Source organism: Nannobrachium achirus, assembly GCF_963921795.1.
Source record: "Nannobrachium achirus genome assembly, chromosome: 5".
NCBI lineage: Eukaryota > Metazoa > Chordata > Actinopteri > Myctophiformes > Myctophidae > Nannobrachium > Nannobrachium achirus.
In genome coordinates this window covers 34,951,232-34,974,652 of record NC_137814.1, presented here as the reverse complement: position 1 = coordinate 34,974,652, position 23,421 = coordinate 34,951,232, and the positions used below count along the sequence as shown (strand labels likewise).

At 41.0% G+C, this 23,421-nt stretch overlaps 1 protein-coding gene across 1 annotated transcript; it reads left to right on the top strand.

The window, feature by feature from the left end:
* Positions 1-452: 452 nt before the first annotated feature.
* On the top strand, positions 453-22,739 carry LOC308285020 (meprin A subunit beta-like; the record flags this gene model as incomplete). Its single annotated transcript, XM_080725739.1, has 15 exons — positions 453-459; positions 6,590-6,640; positions 6,739-6,782; positions 6,891-6,969; positions 8,181-8,298; positions 10,319-10,497; positions 12,082-12,300; positions 13,506-13,661; positions 17,961-18,173; positions 18,644-18,736; positions 19,169-19,543; positions 20,125-20,301; positions 20,714-20,863; positions 20,945-20,996; positions 22,514-22,739. The coding sequence occupies 15 exons, from the start codon at positions 453-455 to the stop codon at positions 22,737-22,739; spliced, it is 2,139 nt and encodes a 712-aa protein (XP_080581865.1).
* Positions 22,740-23,421: the final 682 nt, after the last annotated feature.

The window sequence follows — 23,421 nt, the reverse complement described above, 5'->3', positions numbered from 1 at the left end:
CAATGAATGAAGAAAGCACGTCAAAGTGAACATAATACAATGAAGAAATTCTACATTCAGCTTCAATTGTTAATGATAAAAAAAAAACACAACCCATGCAAGCCATAAACCCATGAACCTTTGGCTTTTTAGACCTGAATTCTAACAGCCACATTAATACAATACAATTCAACCATAACCTTATGAATATATCAAGGATTGAAGGACTTCTGTCCAGTACGTAGACTTGACTACTGTAACGCTGTGGTCTCCCTAAAAACGACTGCAGTTGATTCAGAATGCTGCTCTGAGTTCTTACTAATACCAAAATAGTGGAGATATTTCTCCAGTTCTTAGATATTTACATTTGATTTTATTTTCATTGTTTACACAGACAGTTTTATCATCATGGAAAACAATGTAGTCTATGTTGCAAGTATTTCAAGTAAACAGTATAGAATAACTTTTTCGAGATGTTTGGTCAGATATGCGCGTACTGAGGGGATGGAGGGCAGATTTGTGTTGTCTATTTTGAAAGTCAATTCCATTTTTAGTTGTTTAACCCTGTCTTCAACACTGAGCCAACTTAGGCTAGACAAATGTGTGGGAGAAACATGGGTCATGGGCCCCAGGTCGAGAAGTTGCCGAATCAGTTTGTTTTGGGAGGTTTGGAGCTTAGTCTTTACTGTTTTATTTTTAATTTTATTTTAATTTTTATACCAGTACCATGAGGTGCAAGCGTAGTCAAAGTGGGACTGAATGAGGGGCCCAGCAAGAGTCCTGAGGGCACTTTTGTTGACAAAAGTGGAGATTCAGCCCAGGAATCTTGTTCTTTGATTAACTTTTTTGATCACCATTGTTACCATGCTATCCCCAGACAGGTATTTGTCAAGAATACATCCCAAATATTTAATATCTTCCTTGCTACAGATTACTGTCATCAACTTTGACCTTGAAATCGTTTACATTCATCTCATTCAGAGAATGTCTGGTCCCAAAAATCAGAGATCTATAAATATGTCACCCTTACTGTACACATACAGTATGTATATTTATATATTATGTATCCACAGTGGTGTAAAGTAATTAAGTACTGTACATTTACTTAAGTACTATACTTAAAATGTGTAGTAAAATGTAGTAGGTATTTGGACTTTACTTGAGTATTTCCAATTTCCAACACTTTTACTTCTACTCCACCACATCTCGGATGAAAATATTGTACTCCACTACATTTATTTGAAAACCTTAGTCACTATAGTGCTTTGATGTTGATAATTATTACAAAACATACAGTAACCAATTCAACTCTATTTACCTTTCGACCATTCGAAAATAGCCGATCTACAGTACAAGCTCATAATGTGTCACGATGTGACTCACTGTGAGCTTGTAGATATACAGGGCATTATGTGTAATGTTGTTGATGTACAGTGGGTTCACTGGGTTGGACAGATCTATAGGGCAGTTGAATGGATTGGGAAACAATAAAGTCTGGTCTCATCGTCTCATCGTTCTCCATTCAGTTCACATAATTTAAAAAAATGTATGCCCATTTATGGAGATCCCTGATGTCATCAATATCATCCCAGCTCAGCAGAAGGATATAGCTAATCTGTTCTGACGTTGCAAATTAATTCATAATGATATAATAATGATACTTGATAGTTAGGAGTCGAGAGGCCTTCACCAGGCCTCAGTATTTTTTATGTACTGTAAAGCCTATCTTGTTATGGTACAGCTTGTCCCAGAGGCCTTGAAGCCACACAGTATACTGTAACTATTGTGTCTGACCATTCTTATTTGCAGAACTACCTTACCACTGACTTGAGTGCTAATGTATTTCTGACCATGATATCATGTACATAAACTTGACCACCACCACCACCACCACCTAAATGACCTAATACATTGTCTTGTCTCCTCATTGCCTCATTGATTATTGATTGATCTTAATTCCTCCACAGTATTATTAATTTTAGGATGCAGAGGGAAGGTTGATTGCGTGCCAAAGCGCCAGTGCTCACCCAGCAGTCTTCTGTCACCCAGGCGAATGCGTGCACGCGCCCATGTGCGCGACCTCGCCCTAGGTCGCTTCTCGCCCTTAGGGCGTCTTACTGGTGTCTTTGATTATGTCTTCTTGCTGTATTCTGAATTTGCTCTAGTTCATTGAAGCTGTGATCAGTATTATTCAGGAACAGTAGTAGACTCGATCTAGTTTCTCTACTGTACATTGCTTTCGTAGAAAGAAGGAAGGTTTAAGTTCTGTATTTTGAGTAACAGGTGTCTGTCTCCCTGTCTCTACAGCTCAAAATAAATGTTCAGGTCAGGATATCGATTTCATCCAATCACAACAAGCACAGAGAAAGATTCTGGAGAAAGAAAATGTGGCCATGCAGCGTACTGATGTTGAGCATCACAGCAACAGCTCTTTTCAGATTTTCAAATTACATAATAATGTCCTCTGATGTGGGTTGACCACTCTGTCCCTGTGCCGCTACAGTAGATCATAGTGTAGCCTGAGCCTTTGATATTGTGAATCACAGCATGAGCATTCTGATGGACAGGCTCAGTGAATGCTTGGGTGTCTCTGGGAGGGCATTCGACTGATTTCTCTCTTATCTGTCAGATAGGAGCTTCTCTACGGCAGCTAGCCCTTTACACATCAGAGCATCCTGGGGTGTTCTACTGCAGGGTTCTGTTTAAATAAGGTCCTATTCTATTTGCTTTCTACATGCTCCCTATAGGACTCATTACTAGCAGATTCAAGGGTCTTTCATACTATTGCTATAGTATGCAAACATCATGTATGATGTATAATAATTAATGATAATGTAATTTAAAGATGATGTAATCACTGTTCTATTTGCTATTAAGGAACAGAAGGCCTAACTTAGTTTCCAGAAGGCCTAACTTAGTTTCTTCATTGCTGATAATAAGGTTTTTGCTACTGGTGAAAATAGTTTTGGGTCCCTAAAGCTGTACCTTTTTCTATGCAATAAATTCTTCAATCAATCAATCCCCTGCACAAACCTCAAGACCAAATATCTTGATCCTTGTACTTTTTTTTTTTTTTTAAGATTTGTTTTTGGGCTTTTTATGCCTTTATTTGATAGGATAGTAGACTGACAGGAAATTGGGAGAGAGATGGGGAATGACATGTGGCAAAGGTCGTCAGGATCGGGAATCGAACCGGCGACGCCAGCAGGCATCACAGCCTAGTATGTGGTATGCGCTTTGACCACTAGGCCAGCGGGCACCCCTTGATCCTTGTACTTTTACACATGGAACACGATCCCCTTAGATGTAAGAGTATCATCATGTCAGTATCACGATCAGTATGTCAGTAATAGTAAGATGGTGAGTATCATGTCAGTATCATGGTCAGTATGTCGGTATAGTGCTGACTATGGATAACTATGGTATATACAATGGATGATTATGGTACTTACACAGATACTATGGTACGTTATGGATGACAATGCATCCACGATGAATAACAATGAATAGATGATTATACAGTAACATACTATATGGAAAGGAAGCTGACAAATATTGCAACAATGTAGTCCTATATATATATGCAAAGTGAATCTATAGGTCTACCTATTTCTCACCTGTTGTATGTTATAAGACACCATTTTTTGGTTGAGCTATATCATTTCCACAAGCTCCTCAGCTCCTCAGCAAAAATCACACCCAGTATTAAGTGAGCAGTTCATTTCATTAGGTGTCCTGCGAACCTTGCCAATGTGACCCTATACAAACACAGACAGACACCAATTGACCAATGACAGTCCGGACAGGCAGGACAAACAGACAAAGCTAGATGTAGTCGCAATTAGTACCGTTCAAAAATAAAGCTTGTCGCAGTGATAAGGAATCCACTACCGTGTCGGTTTTTGGTATGAGTGGACAGTGAGGTAGTGAGTTCAAGCACTGTCCTGGGTAATGCAGAATAAACACTCAAGGATTTGTGCTTTGGGAAATTAGAGATACAAGATTTCAATGGTTAACGAACATTTTAGTACAGTAATCTCTGCTGATCTACAGTACCCTCCTGTATTTTCCCATTGTCCTCCTCTCGTTATTTTAAATTTTTCTCCACTTCCTAATTTTTCTTTTTCCTACTCAAATTGCCTGGCTCTAGCCAATTGATGTACAACATTGATGTAATCATAATATGAAATCATAATTACCATACATATAATAGGTAATTGTACTGACATAGAAAATAATAATAGAACCGGACAGTGTTTTTTTTTTCTAACAGCCATTTCCATAGTGTTTGTGTTCTAATTCCCCCAAAAAAGGTTTAGTATGAACCTTGGTGGTGCAGTGGTAAAATACATGCCTCACAAAGCAGAAATTGTGAGATCAAAACTTGGACTGTGAAGTCCCCCCTAAGTGTGTGCCTGCCTCTAATCTTTCTTTGAAGCCACACAGCCTCAATCACCATCTTATCTTCCAAAGTCAGTTCAGTTCTGACCTGACCGTGAATGACCGTCAGAGCGTGAATGTTTAGCTTGAAGATAACACACAGAATATATTCCGTTCATATTATGTTCCAAACAGCAATATCTTTGCTGTATTGCCTTGCTACTTTTTGTTGCGACCGTCAGGTCGCACTTACTACCAAAACCTCCACCGACTGTCTGTCCGTCTGTCCGTCCCTCCGTCACACGTCACACTTTTGCCCGGCTCATATCTCCGCAACCGTTGCCCCCGATCCATGCCAAATTTTCAAATTTTCATCAATTCTCACATGGCCCTCTTCTAGCGCCACCATGAGGTGGCGCTAGAACCAATTTTTGCCCTAAAATCACGCAAATCGGTACACAGTATGTCTACACTCATCTCATCAACATGGATATGTCCCATTTAGCGCCACCTTCAGGCCGATTTTTTTAAAACCATTTTTGGACACTGCTCCTACAAATTTTGCCCTAAAATCACGTAAATCGGTATACACTTGCTCTACACTGATGTCATCAACATGGATCTGTCCCATTTAGCGCCACCTTCAGGTCGAATTTTTAAAACACATTTTTGGACACTACTCCTACAGATTTTGCCCTAAAATCACGCAAATCGCTACACAGCATGTCTACACTCATGTCATCAAAATGGATCTGTCCCATATAGCGCCACCATCAGGCAGATTTTTTCAAACACATTTTTGGACACTGCTCCTACAGATTTTGCCCTAAAATCACGCAAATCGGTACACAGTATGGCTACACTCATCTCATCAACATGCATCTGTCCCATATGGCGCCACCATCAGGCTGATTTTTACATACACATTTTTCCACACTTATACACATTTTGGCCTAAAATCACGCTGCGACCTGACGGTCGCTTATCTCCCGATTAGGGAGTCTTACTGGTATTATTGTTTCTATGTATTTTATGCTCTAGCTTTTTATGAAGTGAACAGCTCCTCATTATCTTTTGATGTTGTCCATTATCTTGTGTTGTTTGTAACACATCTTGTGAATGTTCGTAAGGATGTTTTATCCATAGACTGTAAACAAATATGGACGGTGTTAAGCCATTGGTTTCTATGCTGCGAAAATTACCCTTTTTGTCCCTTCTACGGGTGCCGCCATCATTGTAAAAATCAACGTTCATTGGTAGAAATGGTACCATCTCGAATGCTATTGGCTGCCAATGGCATATTCCAATTGATAAATTACACACAGCTTTGTCCAGTACATTACTTCATTCTGAAAGCATTTTATGTGATGCAAAAAATCCGTATACACATCTGTTAAATGGACTCAACGTTTATTTTTGTATCTCTATTTATCACCACTGGATTTAACCATTCACACAACTTAATGAGTTGTGTGTCTTTTTTTACCATAAGATCAGGTAACAACCTCAAAATGTATGTATAGGCCCTCTGTATGAGTTTACCTGTTCCTCATAATTGGCTGCCCGGCAGGCAAACAAAATGACTGGCCGGCTTATTGGTTGGGTTAGTTGGCTGGCAGATTGAGTTTCCATCTGTGGCTAATCTACATACACGTGTAAAGACAGTAGATTGCAGTTGATTTATAGCAGAAGTCTTTACAGCTCTGTCAATTATTGATTGATGATACGCACTTTAATCCTTTTCCTTGCTTGCTCTGAAATGATGTGTTTAAAAGGTTTACAAGGTGCAAGACACAGACACTTCAACTGTCCAATGTGGAAGGTCATTTAGAGCACAACTATGTGGGGAAGGAAGACTAAATATGAGTTAATTCTTCACTTAGTGTATTTCCTTTGTGGCACCATACTCTGCTTGGTGAGAAATTGCTTTTCTCTTGTATACATACAGTAGTACAGTAGTTAGATATGATTAGACAAATAGGAATTATTTAACATGTTAATTGTGTGTACTTTGCCTGCAGTATTTAAGTTGACTTTTTTCTCCAATCACTAATTCACATCATTCCCATTTCATTCAGCCCACATCAAAAGTATTAGGTAAGTGTTTGTTGGAAATACACAATCTACTCAGTACAATCTTGAGTGTTACTTTAATTCAGAGAGGGTAAAACATGATTAACACTCACGTCTTTCTGTACATCATTTGAGTTTGACTGGTTTTGTTCTACAGAATATGATGTGGACGGTGGAAAAGACCTTGACATTTTTGACATCAACGAAGGTTTGTCATCATCTGTTAATGTTAATGTTCTTTCCATTCTTCTCTAAACTATTCACTTGCAATATGAAGCTGACATAGATTGTGCTTGGTCTCCGTAGCGGCAGGCTTGAATCTGGTGGAGGGTGACATTGTGCTTGATGAGGTATGTGAAGTGGCTCTGAGTTAGCATTACGTTGTGTGATTAAAGAAGAGTCACCTTGGCTAATTATATGACTAATATATGTTTGATTGTCTTTGATGACTGCTGCAGAAGCAAGTGAGAAATTCCATAATAGGTGATGAGTACAGGTGGCCAAAGACCGTTCCATACTACATGGAGGATGACCTGGGTAAGAACCACATTAAAACACCTCATGTCCAATTTTAACCACTTGAATCCCAGTGTACTTTACACACTTCATACACTATACAATGTATCACTTTATTAGTTATTGCTGCCATGCTTTTTTTAATGTATTGTCTTGTTTTCATCTGGTGAAGAAAATGTCACACATCTGACAAATTAATCTCTTGAATCTTGCATCATTAGACTATATAAAAGGCAATAAAGATATCCTGTATCATGAAGTAAAACAAATATAACACCAGAGGAATAAAAACTTCAAATCAAATCAAATGTATTTCTATTTATATAGCACATTGAAAAACAACTCACATTGTACCAAAGTGCTTTATGGGGCAATATAAACAGCAAAACAGAACAATCAATAATGAAAACAACACGCAGTCCTTGTAGTCAGTCAGTATAAAAAGCAACAAAGCAAACCCTTCTTAACAGCAGGCAGACTCCCTGAAGTAAGACTATTTAATCAAGAGACACTTATCCTCACTGCTCCTAATAGTTAGATGGCTTAATACAAAGGACACATTTCAGTTACTGTATGTATAATGATTAAGGCTGGGACTTTAACTGATTAATTGCGATTAATTAATTACAGAAAATTAACGCGATTAAAAAAATTAACGCATTTTAATCGCACTTCGTTTTTGCACCACAGAACCTTCAGTTTCGGGTATACCGATCATAGCGATGCACCAACCAAGAGGAGACAACAAACACAAAGGGAGATGTAGCCGGTCAGAGCGCTTTGCTTGGCCCAGTGGATGCCAAATTTTGATTTAAAAAACTCACTCGTTGATTCACTCGTACAACAAAATGTGTTTTACTTGAAAAAAAATGCTTCTCAGGTCAAATATCGATGTGCGATTAAAATGCGATTAATTGCGATTAATTAATCACAGAGCCTGTAATTAATTAGATTAAAAATTGTAATTGCATCCCAGCCCTAATAATGATATATACCCCCAACTAAAGGGGGCTAAATTATTTTATTATTAATATTTAACCTCTGAATTTCCCCCAGTGCAGAGATCCACACATTTAAGTGGACTCATGTGGAAGTGGAAAAACATTCAAATTTGAGCAAGCATAGATAAGTAAACAGGGATTTATTTTAGATTAGTTGGTATGCCCCATTGTTATGAAATGATCCATGGGGTGTGAAAGGCACATATTTAATATATTCTCCCTCCTCTGCAGAGATCAACGCCAAAGGTGTTATTCTGAAGGCCTTTGAACAGTATCGGCTTAAGACTTGTATTGACTTCAAGCCCTGGACTGGGGAGGCAAACTACATTTCCATCTTTAAAGGATCAGGGTAAGGCATACATACGCATAATCCCTTTCATGCTGATTTCATATCTTTAAAATAGAAGTTATTGGCAGAGAGCCGAGTTCAATTCCCAGCTGTGGTGCCCCATGGCCGTTCCAACAATCATCAGTTGGTGGTGTTCACGGATGGGATGCTGGTGGGGGATTATGTCCTTGTCACTGCATTAGAATCTAGGTTGGGGAATAAAAAGGGGGGGAAGAACTAAGGTATCTACTGTAGTGAATGACTGACGGATGGGATGGATGAATGGATTTAGTCAGTGCCGATTCTAGGACTCAGATCTATACAAGATCATTTTAGGTGGCCCCCTCAGTGGGGGGGCACCTAAAATAATCTGCAGCACCAGATCGAAATCTTCTTTTTGGAGACCTATTGACTTGCTCATGAATCACGTACAGCCAGCCAGGCTTAGAGTGAAGTTATGGATTATGGGGAGAGAGGAAGTGGGAGGGCTTATTAAAATAATAACGCTAGTTTTTGGATAGGGACATAATGTAACAATATGTTAAAACAAATCTGCTTTCTGTGATGTGGCCCCCTTTTTGGTCGTGGCCCTAAGCGACTGCTTATATTGCTTATGCCAAGAACCGGCCCTGGATTTAGTCCAGGGGTCTTCAACGTTTTCAGGCCAAGGAACCCTTAGTTAAGAGAGAGATGAAGCAGGGACCCCCACTACATATGGTATAAAATTGTGTTGCAGATTTTCTCATAGATAGATTCATAGACTTGTTTGACAGCACTGTCATCAGTTTCTGTCAATACTTAGTCAATTTCATCGGCTCTTTTTTTAAACCTCTACAACAAACCTATTTGCCAAAAATAGCCGATTTACAAGCTCTTGAGAGCTTGTAGATCGGCTATTTTTTTGGCTAAAGTTCTCCTCAGAATAGGGATGTGAGGGTTAAAGTTGTTAATTTAAAATAATTATCCTATCACAAGATTTGGAGGACCCCCTGTAGTAACTCTGGAGACCACCTATGGGTCCCGGACCCCCTGCTGAAGACCCCTGATTTAGATGGATTGACAGACAGATAGATAGTTTCAGTAAATTGCGCCAAACTGAAAAATCTATCCATGCAAAATGTACAGTAACATTGTGAGACGTCTACTCAGAAGCTGAGATTGATTGGATTCCCACATGTGGTGTTTGATAATCAGGTGGCCCTGGGTATGAATGATTTCTTGAGGCACTTAAGGTGGAGCAGCCTTGTGAAATGAATGTAATGTTGAACTTGCTTCTCTGACTAGCAGCTTGTTCAAAGTCCATTACCCCTGCCCTCACCAGAGTGTCCAGTGGGGAGGGGAACTGGACTTGACTCCATGCTGTCAAGTGAAAATAAGTGGCCGGTGAGGCCATGTGTATTGGAGGAGACACATGGTAGACTTTAGCTGCCGAAGAAAGTTCTTGAGAAAATATAGTAATTTTTTCCAAGCTCCTCGTGACACTGGCCTATCTCCTTTTTTAAGAGGATCAAGCTGTTCCTACACCTTTTAGTACAATGGCCTATCTCCCTAGTGTGACTTAGGCCAAAATAGTCATTTTTGAGCGGTGGCACACCGTCTCCAATGCCTCACTTCGCATGTAGGTAACAAATGTTTGTCTATAGCATGGTTTGTCTGTAGCATGGCAATACCGCTGGTGAACAGTGGCAGGCCTGGGTGACCAAGTGGCGCTGTTGAGCAGGCCAGGCACACTCACTCAACACACACACACACACACACACACACACACACACACACACACACACACACACACACACACACACACACACACACACACACACACACACACACATCCTATTTAATACAATTTAATCCTTATGTTACAAAACTGACAGACAGTGTTATTTTTATATTAACTGTCATAAATTGCTATGAACGTTTTGGGTGAAATGAGAAATAAGAAATAACATATTGGCCTATAATTACTTTAGTTAGTTTAAGAAGGTGATTATGCCGGGCCTGTGTGCTGGTTCTCATGGAAGTCTTGTTGCTTCATCCCAAGATGTTTTTCCTCTGTGGGTAACCGTCACGTTGGGAAGCAGAGACTGTCCATAGGGACCAACTGTGATCGCATCGCAACCATTGAACACGAGTTCCTCCACGCTCTTGGTTTCTGGCATGAGCAGTCCAGGTCGGACCGGGATGACTACGTCACTATCATGTGGGACCGCATCACAGAAGGTATTGCACCTTTCACTAGCCTGCTGCCACAGAAGATCTAAACCCTTAAAGAATGGGCACTGATATTCACAAATTCCTATTTTTCACCTCATGATCTCCCTCTCTCTTTCCCCCAATTCTTCTTTCTTTTCACCCACTACTTTAAACCTGTAAACCTGTGATGTGACAAAAGAAATATTCTGATGTTTGTTGACACACTAGTGTGTCAACAAACATCAGAATATTTATTTTATAACCTCCATGATGTCCATGTCTACACGAATGTGTCATGTGCCTTCAACAGACAGACTTTTTTTTTGTCCAATCTTCTTTCTAGAAGAAGCTGCGTAGGAAAAAGTCATACGATGACAATTGGCTTGTAATGTGTGACATGAAGGAATTAATTGCCTCCACTAGCAGTCAAAACATTGCTCAATCAAATTTCCCTTTTCTCACTTGCTTGTGAGAGCATGAAACATTCTCACAGGCATTCAATCATGATAAAACTAAATTATTAATCTCCTTTGTGTCCAGGGTAATGTGCAACGTACTGGCATGACAGATAAAGATAAAGAGCAGCATAACTGAATCGCAAAACATAGATAGCGATTGGGTTTCCTCCCAAAGAGGATTGATTAATTTATTCTTCATTAGGATTATAATAAACAGTACTAATAAGTCTCTTTTATTAAGGCTGATATCAGCATTTAGTTGCTGTGGGCAGAAACAACGCATCCCAATGCGATGTGCTTTGAGCTTGTAGATCTGAATTTTTTTTGTTAGAATTCTGGAAAGTGAAAGTTTTGGACATACAGCAGGCCTAATGTGGTTTCCACCCGACCAGGGGCGTCAATTGGGTATGGCAGGGGCTTGCAGCTGCCATACCCTGGGTCCAGGGGAGGAAATAAAAGTTACTTTTTAATATAATTCCATGAATGTCTCTTTGTCTATATCTGTGCTGGTTATTATGTTGTTAAATTACAGTAAAATAACTACAAATGCAAAATGTAACAAAATGGTCACTTTGACAAGGTATTATAATTATATTCTCCAAACTTGTATTCTCCCATCTTGACAAAATGGTATATTCCCAGGTTCCGCAAGTCACCTGCACAGGTGCAATGCATTATTGTTAATTGCGGCACGTTTACTAACATGCTAAGTTTAGCTGCACTTGAACAACCGTTCCAGGCTGCCATATCCAGCCCAAGAAACCGTATTAACAGGGGGGAAAATAAAATGTACTTCTTAAAATAAATGTGTCATGCCTGTTGCTAAGGTATGGTAACGTGACTGGTGTCTTGGCGCGCGTGCAAGACACCAGTCATTTTTCTGAACTGACGCCACTGCACCCGACAGCAACGATTTGCTTCCGTTCCACAGGTAGAGAACACAACTTCAATTTGCTTCTGTTCCACAGGTAGAGAACACAACTTCAATTTGCTTCTGTTCCACAGGTAGAGAACACAACTTCAATTTGCTTCCGTTCCACAGGTAGAGAACACAACTTCAATTTGCTTCCGTTCCACAGGTAGAGAACACAACTTCAATTTGCTTCCGTTCCACAGGTAGAGAACACAACTTCAATTTGCTTCTGTTCCACAGGTAGAGAACACAACTTCAACACCTACAATGATACCACCAGCAGCTCTCTGGGGGTGCCCTACGACTATGGTTCCATGATGCACTACAGTAAGAATGCCTTCCGCAATGGCACCGAGCCCACCATCGTCACAAAGATCGCCGCCTTCAGCGACGTCATCGGCCAGCGAATGGAGTTCAGTGACAGTGACCTGCTCAAGCTGAGCCGGCTCTACAACTGCAGTAAGAGCCTGTCCTCTCTTCCAACTAGTCCATTTGATCGATGATAAAAACATATCGATAATCTAATAAAATAATCGATTAATGATCGGCCCCAATATATGCATTTCTGGTCCACGTTACACTGATAAAAACCTAGATGCGCGTGCAGGTTGGTACCAAATGAGCCAATGAAACCAGCGCTCCCCAAAACTTGATTACATGATACAGTCACCTGTGCATTTAGTCTCAATGTTTGTAAACAAGAAACGGGTCTATTTTGGGAATGTCATTATAGGCGAAAAGTTTCAAAGCATTAAAAAAAAATGGTGGAAATGGCCAGTCTAATTAGGTGCTTTTGGATTATTTGATTAATCGGAAAAGTAATCGATAGAATCATTGCTAAGAAAAATAACGGAAAGATGTAGCCCTGAATCATCATTGAATCATCATATGATGCTGTCCATTCAGTGGTTTTGATTGATTGAGTATTTTATTAGACCAAAAATGGAGAACAGTACAAGTATAGTCAATACAATAAAAAATGTAGTACAGTACAAGTACAGTTAAACACCCTGCCTAAAAGGAGCATCCCAAATAAGTCCTTTTACGGCCTTTTTTACGTCATAAGTCCTTGGTATTCAATTCATGGACATAACAAATATCAAGCAAAAAGAAAACAGGGCTAAGGTAAGGGGGGGGTGCTCACTTCTCGCCTGAGAAGTGATAACTACCTCTGCCTCTGGCCTCCTGAAAGGTGAGTTTTCAGGGAAGTTTTGAAGGAGGCCAGCCAGCTACATGTTTTAAGAGAAGTAGTCAAGGAATTCCACACCTGGGTGGCAGTGTTGTAGAAGGAGAATTTACCCATATTTGTCTTAATGGATTGTGTTATCAGATCGTTGGTCTTTCGTTACCACTGTCAGTAACCTTTCTAACAGATAATAAACAGAGAATAATCTACTGATAATAATGCATTGCCAACTGCTCATGAACTACATGCTGCCTGGACATAGATCCATGAACATTTACAACAGCTCAAAGTGCCTGTTGTTTAGTTGCGCTGACACATATATTACCCCTGTGTGTGTGTGTGTGTGTGTGTGTGTGTGTGTGTGTGTGTGTGTGTGTGTGTGTGTGTGTGTGTGTGTGTGTGTGTGTGTGTGTGTGTGTGTGTGTGTGTGTGTGTGTGTGTGCGTGTGTGCATGCTTTCGTTGTGTTTGTGTTTGTAGCCGAAGGCTCCACTTTCCTGGATTCATGTGACTTTGAGCTGGAGAACATCTGTGGCATGGTGCAGAATCCAGGATTAGCCTTTGCTTCATGGACCAGAGTATCACAAGCTGCTGGGGGCCCCAGCACTGACTACTCCAATATGGGCAAATGCTCTGGTGAGAATACCGCCCACCCTGAACACAAGCCTTGCTACAACTATACCAACTACTCATTTTTTTTGCAGTGGGGTTTCCAGAGCTTTTCAAAATTGTCAGAAATCTTTAGAAAATAGCAGATCTATAAAAGCTCACAGCACTTCGCATTGCGGCGCGTTTTAAGCTTAGATTTTCAAATAACTAAAGAATAAACAAGCTCAGTGGCCTTGTGGTTAGAGTGTCCGGCTGTCCGCCCTGAGAATGGGAGGTCGGGGTTCGATCCCTGGCCGGGTCATACCAAAGACCAGAAGAGAAAAATGGGACCCAGTGCCTCCTGCTTGGCACTCAGCATCAAGGGTTGGATTGGGGGTCCCTGCTACATACTAGCGCCATGTCCAGGGAGTGTACTTGTACATCATGCTGCCTCACGCTACAGAAACAGGAGATAGGCTCCTTCCCTATTTTGTAACTAACCGGTAAAGTTGTCAAATAATTGTAGAGGACTTAAAAGTACAATATTTGTCCCTGACATGTAGTTGAGTAGAAGTTTAGTATTAAAAAAAGAAGGAAATAATCGCAAAGTAAAGTAAATATACCTCAGAATTGTACTAGTCCTTAGGCTAAGACTGGACATTTGACATATCGGTACCACCTGGGGTGGCAAATTCTAGTTGTGATTTTTTTATTCCTATACATCTCTAGATTAAGTTTGGATATGATAGACCTTGCAGACAGGTAGCTTAAGTGGTGTTATCAGATTCTAAAGTTACCATCCCCCTTTTGAAAATGTGCATTTTAGACACAGGTACATATATTTTTATTAGCTCATGTTCAGGACATATTGTAATGTTTTATATTAAATGTTTGGTATCATTTTTAAGGGGACACCTTGAGCTTTCATTCAAGGCCTTTTGTGAATATGTATGATAAGTAGAGTGGTCACTGGAGCTCTTCAAACCTTTAATAAATAAATAAAAATAACAATTTCCGCCTAAACCATATATTTTATTTTAGTTCTGTGCCATCAAGAAACATCAGAGACACAAATCACAACAACTAGAATACAGACATGACCCTAAGGATTCAGGAAATGTATAATTTACCAACAGTATTTTATTCTGAGGTGGTAATCTTCAGCCTTATCTTACACGGGCACTTTTTATGAGAAATACAGGTCAATAGGCCTATATGGAAGAATAGCACTAAACCTCCCTAAACATTGATACAAAAGGGTTTCAATTGATTATACCTTTAGGCATGCCTGAGAACATCCCAAAAATCCAGGAAAATATATTTACCATAAAGGCATAATTTTCAAGATGGCACCCAGGATGGCTGCCAGGAGCTTAAAATGGCTATATCTCAATTATTATGCAACTTAGAAAGGTGGTTTTGGCGTTTAACCCAAGGTTTTGGGGTTCAAGGAATGTGACTGAATCAGTGAAATTAACACCAGTTAATCATTTATTGCCAAATGCAAGATGGCGTCCATCCCAAGGTGATGTCCCAATATACTATATTACATAAAAACAATAAAATAACACTAACTCTCACATTTAATGTCAAAACTAGGAAACACTTTTTGAAGCATGCATATATAATATGTACACTGATGGAGGATGAAACCATGCAAGGCACGAACCTGCTCATCAGGTGCAATTAGGGGTTCAGTGTCTTGCTCAAGGACACTTCGATACCAACTCCGGGGGAACCCGGGTTCGAACTAGGAATGTTCCATTTCCCAAGCTGCCACTCTACCTCCTGAGCCTCTGCTGCCCAATGATGTGTTAGTATGCTCTAAGACAGTGGTTGTCAAACATTTTAATTTCAATAACCTCCATAACTCTGAGAGGGTACAATGTAACCACATTATGTTTACATTAGGTTCTATGTGCACACTTCCAGAGTTACAGACATAGAAGGGTCCATTTAGACTCCCTCTGTGGACCCCACTTTGAGAACCAGTGCTCTAAGAAAGTTGGTCATTTGGGGCAGATGTTCAGGTGTTACAATGCTAACCTTCTGGGGAATAAGTGGACTTTCCACCCAAGAGGGCATGGATGAATTCGAACCCACAACCTCTGTGGTGATGGGCAGGGACTTTACCACAGTGCCAGCCAAACACTCTGGGGTTGTCTTTTAAATGGTTGCTGTCATACAGTACACTTTAAAACCGCCATCTACTTTGGACAAGACTACTTTCCATAAGCTTGTAAACAGAGACCCTGTTCTCCATCCATAAGGCAATGGATGGCCGTAGCTGAGAGACCAACTGGGACACTGAAGGTCCCACGTCCGATGAGTAAGGGTAAAACAGATTTTCCCAGTGGAGTTAACCAGGTCTCCTCTTTGTGCCAACACATTCACTGTCCCAAACCAGACTGGTGATTGATCACCTTGGGTGCCAAAGTAATGGCTCATATATTCAAACAACCATGCAATATAACTCCTTCTGTACCTCTGGGAGTGTAGAAGTGGAACCTAATGGACACATAATGTGCTTACATTTGTACCCTCTCAGAGTTATAGAGGTTCTTGAAACTACACATTTTAAGAACCACTAGTTTAGAGCATACTAGCCCTTACCCGTTCAAAGATATGAGCTCCGAAATGATGTGCAGTGTGTGGGTTATGGGATGTGCACTGTGCACACAGTATATGAGGGATGGAAAGTAATAGTTTAGAGCATATATCAGACAGGGCAATAATTTCAGGGAGGCCAAGAAGGTCGTTGCACCTCAGTTTGGCCTTGTGCCCCTCCAAAAAATGACATTCCCTGAGCCTTAATACCCCAGCTGACTGTACCACTTCCTCCTCAGTCTCTTTCTTGTCATGTAGACATCAGTGTCTTTTGTCTACATTTTTAAAACCTTTGCTTGGTGCAGTGCTGAGCATGGATCAAATTGTAAATAGCATAATTTATTCATTTCACAGCAGATAGTCTACATATAAAATGTAAAATCATCCTTATTCAGTTACTTCTTTCAATGGACCAACATCTTGTTTTATTTGTTGGCCTTCCTGCCCTGGCATTTGGCCTTTGTGCCCTCAAAAAATGGACAACACCAAAGGCCAAGTGTCCTTGCCCTAAAATGACAAAATTCCAGGCCTGCTATCTAATCATGGGGTGGCAGGCTCAGGACGTAAAAAGGTAGCTTGGGAAACGGAAGGCTCCTAGTTCAAACCAGGGCTCCCCCAGAGTTGGTGTTGAAGTGTCCTTGAGATATATAAGATATATATTATTCTATTTTTATTCTATAAATGGAATAATTGAGATAAAGCCATTTTAAGCTCCCGGCAGTCATCCTGGGTGCCATCTTGAAAATGATGCCTTTATGGTAAATATATCTTCCTGGATTTTTGTAATGTTCTCAAGCATGCCTACACTTTCCAGAATCAATTGTAAAACCTTTTGTATCAATGTTTAGGGAGGTTTAGTGGTATTCTTTCATATAGGCATAGGCCTATTGACCTGTCTTTTTCTAATTAAAAAGTGCTTGTTTAAGTTAAGGCTGAAAATTACTACCTCAGAATGAAATACAGTTGGTAAATTATACATTTCCTGAGTCCTTATGGTCATGTCTTTATTCTAGTTGTTGTGTTTTGCGTCTCTGATGTTTCTTGATGCCACATAACTAAAAGAAAATATATGGTTTAGGCGGAAATTGTGGGAAAAATTGAGTTATTCAAGTTTGAAGAACTCCAGTGGCCACTGTACTTATCATACATATTCACTAAAGGGCTTGAATTAAAGCTCTAAGTGTCCCCTTAAAAATAATACCAAACATATAATATAAAACCTTGCAATATGTCCTGAACATGAGCCAATACCAAGATATGCATGAATGAAAATCCGCCTATAGAGGATATAGGCCTATATGCCTATAGGCAAAAAATATAAAAAGCTACTCCTATGGAAAGTCTATCATATTTTAATTTACTTATATTGATCCTAAAAACTATTTAGTATAGGTAAGGTTTTGTCACTTTAGCGGTACCGATATTTCGTCTAGCCCAAGGACTAACTAAAGTACAGTATTGAGCACTTGAGATGTACTAAACCACTGTTATTGCAGCGGTTCTGAAAGTGGATTTCAGGGACTCTCTAGGTTCCTTTATACAGGTCTAAATTGATCCTTACAAGTTTGTAACTTTGACAGTGTACAAATCAGGGTCCATTTGGTTCCATTTGTACACTGTCAAAGTTAAGGGGAGATCATCAAATTTACAAGTGAGTAAGAAAAGTACAAGTGTGTTTGTTTGCTTTGGAAGAAATTGCTGAAGTGCTGATACTAATGGAGATAATATTGTTATCTGCAGGCTCTGGCTATTTCATGCACTTTGACACTCGCACTGCCAGCATCGGCACGGCTGAACTTGAGACCAGACTGCTCTACCCCAAACGAGGCTACCAGTGCCTGCAGTTCTTCTACCACAACAGCGGGGGCCCTCGTGATATCCTGGATATCTGGGTGCGAGAGTATGACAGTCTCAACCCCAATGGAGCCCTGCGCTTTATAAAGACAATAGATGGTGAATGTTCTTGGATGAATGGATACTACGTACTGCAGTGTTTCCCAAACAGTGGGCGGGGACCCATTTGTGGGTTAAGATTTTCATGGATAAAAATATAGGAAGAATATAAGAATAGCCGATCTACCAGCTCACAATGCGGCACGAAGCGACATGTTGTTCAGATCATATTTCTATCTATATCATATTTCTCTTTTGGGTCACGAGCTAAAAGGTTTGGGAACCACTGTACTACTTTTCCATACTTTTTTTTATTGTGCTGTTTCATTGGTAAAGCCTGATCGCGTCATCTGCTTACTGCAGAGGAAAATACTTGATAATTGCCGGAAAATAAGAGAAAATAGCAGATCTACAAAATTACAAACGATGAATGCATTGCTATCTTGTACTGTAGATCTGACATTTTCAGCGCAGTTTTCCACCATAAGACAAAGTATAAATCAGGCTAATAGCGGACTTTCCTGTCATAGGACCCCCACAGGATCAGTGGCAGGTGCACCACGTGAGTTTGGATGCGACTAAGAAGTTCAGAGTGGTGTTCCAGGGACGTAAAGGGTCTTCAGGTCAGTGGTGTAAAGTAACTTCACATTTGCTTAAGTACTGTACGTAAGTACAATTTTGAGGCATTTGTACTTTACTTGAGTATTTCCAATTTCCAATATTTTTACTTCTACTCCACTACATCTTGTACTTTTACTCCACTACAGTAATTTGAAAACTTTTATTTATTAGTTACTTTGCAGATATAAATGATTATATTATAAAACATACATAAACCACTTTAGCCCTATTGTATACCTAGGGCATTTGAAAATAGCCGATCTACAAGCTTACATAGATCTGCTATCAAACATTTTGTACTTTTACTTTTGGTGCTTTAAGTATATTTTGATGCCAATACTTTCGTACTTTTACTCAAGTACATTTTGAATTCCAGACTTTTACTTGTAATACTTGAGTAAGACATTTGAGTACTTTTCTCACCACTGCTTCAGGTCCCTCGGTAGGCGGGCTGTCCCTGGACGACATCAACCTCTCCGAGACGGCCTGTCCAGAGCACGTCTGGCGTGTGAACAACTTCACTCGCGTCATGGCGGAGACTCCGCCGGGCACGCCCATCCACAGCCCCCCGTTCACCTCCAAGGAGGGTTACACCTATCAAATGACTCTCTACCCGAGCGGAAGGGCAGGGTACCCTGGCGAGCTTTCGGCCTACGCCCGCCTGGTGGCCAGGGCTGGGGACACGGGCCAGACCTGGCCCTGTCCGTGGAAGCAGATCACCATGATGCTCATGGACCAGAACCCACACATCCAGAAGCGCATGTCCAACCAGCGCAGTGTCACCACCGACCCCAACAGGACAATGACAGGTCAGAGAATAGAAAGTTCAGAAAACCTAGTCTAACCGAGAGCAACCTCATGAGATTTGAGGATTCATTATGATCTATTCCAGGGGTTTGTGACCCCCAAAATAAACATATTTGAACTGGGGAACCCCCCACCCTGACAAGCACTTGGAATTGTAGGTAGGACATTTAATGTGACTCGGTTCCACAGATAAATATTGTGAAAATAGCCGATCTACATGCTCACAACGCCTCGCACTGCGAGGCGTTGTGAGCCTGAAGATCTGCTATTTTTACAAAATATTTCACAGTTTGGCCAGTTTGTTAAAACGGTCTTGAAAGTCCTTAAATTGTCACTTTATAAATGTGCAGATACCCTGTATACACTTATATTGTGTGTTGGTTTGTTTACCGTTGAGTGAGAAAAAAAAATACTTTAAGCTAATCATCTGGGGACCCCACAAAATAATTTGGGGACCCCACTTGGGGTCCCGACCCCAAGTTTGAGAACCACTGATCTATTCTGTCTTTAGCTATTCTATCTATTCTGATGTTTAGCCCCCAAGTCAGTGATCACTGTTAATGTTGGTATTTGTTACATCTAGACTCTGACCAGTTCTACTGGGACGACCCTCGCAAGGTTGGTGTTGAGGTGAATGACACACATGGGCTGTATTTTCGAGGACCAGGATATGGGACGGCCTCGTACCTCACCCACCTCAGAGCCAAGAGCAGGGACTTCATCAAGGGTGGAGATGCCATCTTCCTCCTATCCATGGAAGGTGTGAGAAGTCTAAAAAAAAATCTAAAACACATTCAATATTCCCAAGGACAATTAAATATGGAAGGAAAGGGCCAGGGGTGAATTACAGTCCTTGGAAAACAATTTCTGTAATCATTCTGTCTCCTACATTATGGAAGCGCAATCATGCTGCCATACAACATTCATTTGCCAGTGCAATATGTTAATATTCAATTAACACCATGGTGTTCTATCAATTTAACCACACACCGCAGTGAAACATGATTGCATTAGAGATTCACACACCCACTTAGTGAGAAAACAAACAAACAAACAAACAAAAAAAGTTGCAATACAATCATTGCCTTGACATTTCATCTGTCACTACACAGTGACTGTACTACACAGTGAGCGCACAGCAACTCGCCTTTCTTTCTTCCATTCCTCTCCAGACGTTTCTCATCTCACGGCTCCCATGCCGACCCCGTCACCCACTACCACAGCTTTCCCGGCCACCACTGCCGCCCCGGGTACCACAGCTGTTCCGGGTACCACAGCCGCCCCGGGCACCACAGCCGCCCCGGGTACCACAGCCGCCCCGGGTACCACAGCCGCCCCGGGTACCACAGCCGCCCCAGACACCACACCAACGAAACCACTCCCTGATCTTTGCTCCCGTGTAGAGTGCCAGAATGATGGAGTCTGTGTGGAATTTGAAGGCACAGCTGCTTGCAGGTGAGTACGTTTCTGTTGCCAAGCATGCAAGTCATATAGGCCTATACTGTCAACAGTGACCACTAGATCAGAGGTCTTCAACGTTTTCAGGTCAAGGACCCCTTAGTTGAGAGAGATGAAGCAGGGACCCCCACAACCTTTTCAGAGATTCCATATAGTTTCATTGTTTAATTGACAGCACAATCATCAGAGTATTTTGGATTCATGTCAATTTGTGTTTTTAGATATTTAACCACTTGAACCGTCAACACCTAGATCTGCTATTTTTGGCTTAAGTTCTCAGAATTTGGACGCTAGGTTTAAAGTGATTTAATATAAAAAAGGAGAAAAAGGTTTCTATCACTCAAAGATTTGGAGGACCTCTCTAGGAACTCTGAGGACCAACCTAGGGGTCCCGGACCCCCTGTTGAAGACCCATGCACTAGATTGATTGAATACTAGTGTGTACTGTGTAGCATATGTCATTACCTGCACCTGGACATTCAGCTCTCTGTCCTTCCATCTCATGTCATCCCTTTGTGCTCTAGCTTTCTCCGGTGCCCTTGTCTCAGGGTTACGTTTGTAATTACGCACTCTACTTTTTTTTCTCATGAATCTGTTCTTAGTTATCATTACACACACGCTATGCCTTTGTTGTCCCACACAACCGCCGTAGTGTCTGCTAAAAAGATCCAAGTCCCGGGAAAAGACGCGCTGTGATTGGCCAGTAGTCACTTTGATTGGCAGTTGAGTCAAACACTCACCTCAAAATATGATTTACGACTGTGGCGGCTCGTGTGGGACAACCTGGACAGGGATGCGTACGTGTGTAATGACAACTGTTGGGGAAACTGGACGACAGGGCAATTCTACAAATAGACCCCATGGCGAGTCATTTGGGATCAATAATACAAGTAGGAAAATGAACCTACCGGTATATGTGATTTAGTCCGGACTTGTCCTTTAACTTAAAGTTGTACTATGTAACTTTTTTTATAAAACAAATCTTAAAATTCTCCTAACTATTAAATCACAAAAGTTTTAGAAGATCCGCGCCGTGAATTTCAGCCTGTAAAGCCTTCTCTGTATGTAAACTGAGATCCTTGCCGTGGACCGGATCTCGCGCCAAAATTGCGTCATCACACTACCGGCCAATCACAGCGAGGGTTATACAACTGCCGGCCAATCACAGCGCATCTTGAAGTGGGGTCGCTATGGCAGCCATATTTGTTGTCGCCCGTTTGTACCATCCCTTCTCTAGGTAATTTCGCCTACCAGGCAGGGTGAAGGAGTCCGTATCTCTGGAATTACTGAACGCACAGGAACAAGGGACCCCTTAAAAGATAGATCTCAGCGAGGTGGAGGCAGACGCGGGGGTCTGAAGGTACGAAAAACGTCCGAAAGACGCGGACGCGACCGCGGTTTGCTATAGGGCTAATGACCACTAGTTGGGCATCTTACACAGTATGGCTTTAAAGACTTATATAATTCGTTTTTTCTTGTTTACTATTCCTCTCTGGTCTTTCTCCATCCAACAGGTGTGCAGTGGGAGATGACTGGTGGTATTTCGGTGACAAGTGTCAGCGCAGAGGTTCCAGCCAGGACAAAACCAACACGGCGGTGGCTGCTTCTATGTCCGTGCTGGCTGTCATGCTGATAGTCACCGTGGTCAGTGTCGTCTGTGTGAAGAAGAAGTACAAGGCACGCAGTAATAAAGACGTCGGGATCACCTTGGTCAACAAAGAGGAAATTAGCAAAATATAAACTTACAGGGCCAGCGAGTGACGTCTTTGGCACTGTCAGAAACATCCTGCAAATGTCTGCGGGTACAAAACATTGATTATGATGAGAATGAAGCGATGTTTCCCCATGGGATGATTATATATTTTGGGGGATTTAAATCATGTTTTACTGTCATACTGTACTGTACTTGTGTGTGCTGAATGAATGTGTGGCAGGCTGTAATATTAAATAACATCGCCCCCCTCTGGTCATCCAATGTAATAAAAAAAGTGGGCATTAAATATAAGTGTGCATGATTTATTAAAAAAAAATTAAAAAACACAAAACACACTCCATCATCATGTATATTATGACCTCAACTTCAATAAAATAGGGGTTGTGTGCAAAAAGGTTGCCCAACCAGAACCACCAGGGTTTCCCCTCAAGAACCTAGATTGAAAAGTCGTCTCCCTTCGGGACACTAACACAAATACATCATGAATTAACCACTCCCCATTTCAATAATAGTGAAAATAGATGATCTGCAAGCTCTCAACGTGACGTGATGTGAGCCGCTGTGAGCTTGTAGATCTGCTATTTTCATTCTTGTATATTGTCATTGTCGGGCGGAAACCTTGTATCTCCAAGTTTCAAATTTGTATGTTCTTTCGCAAAGTAAAGCCCTGCTTCATCATACAAGGCCGTCGCACAAAAGCAGATCTAC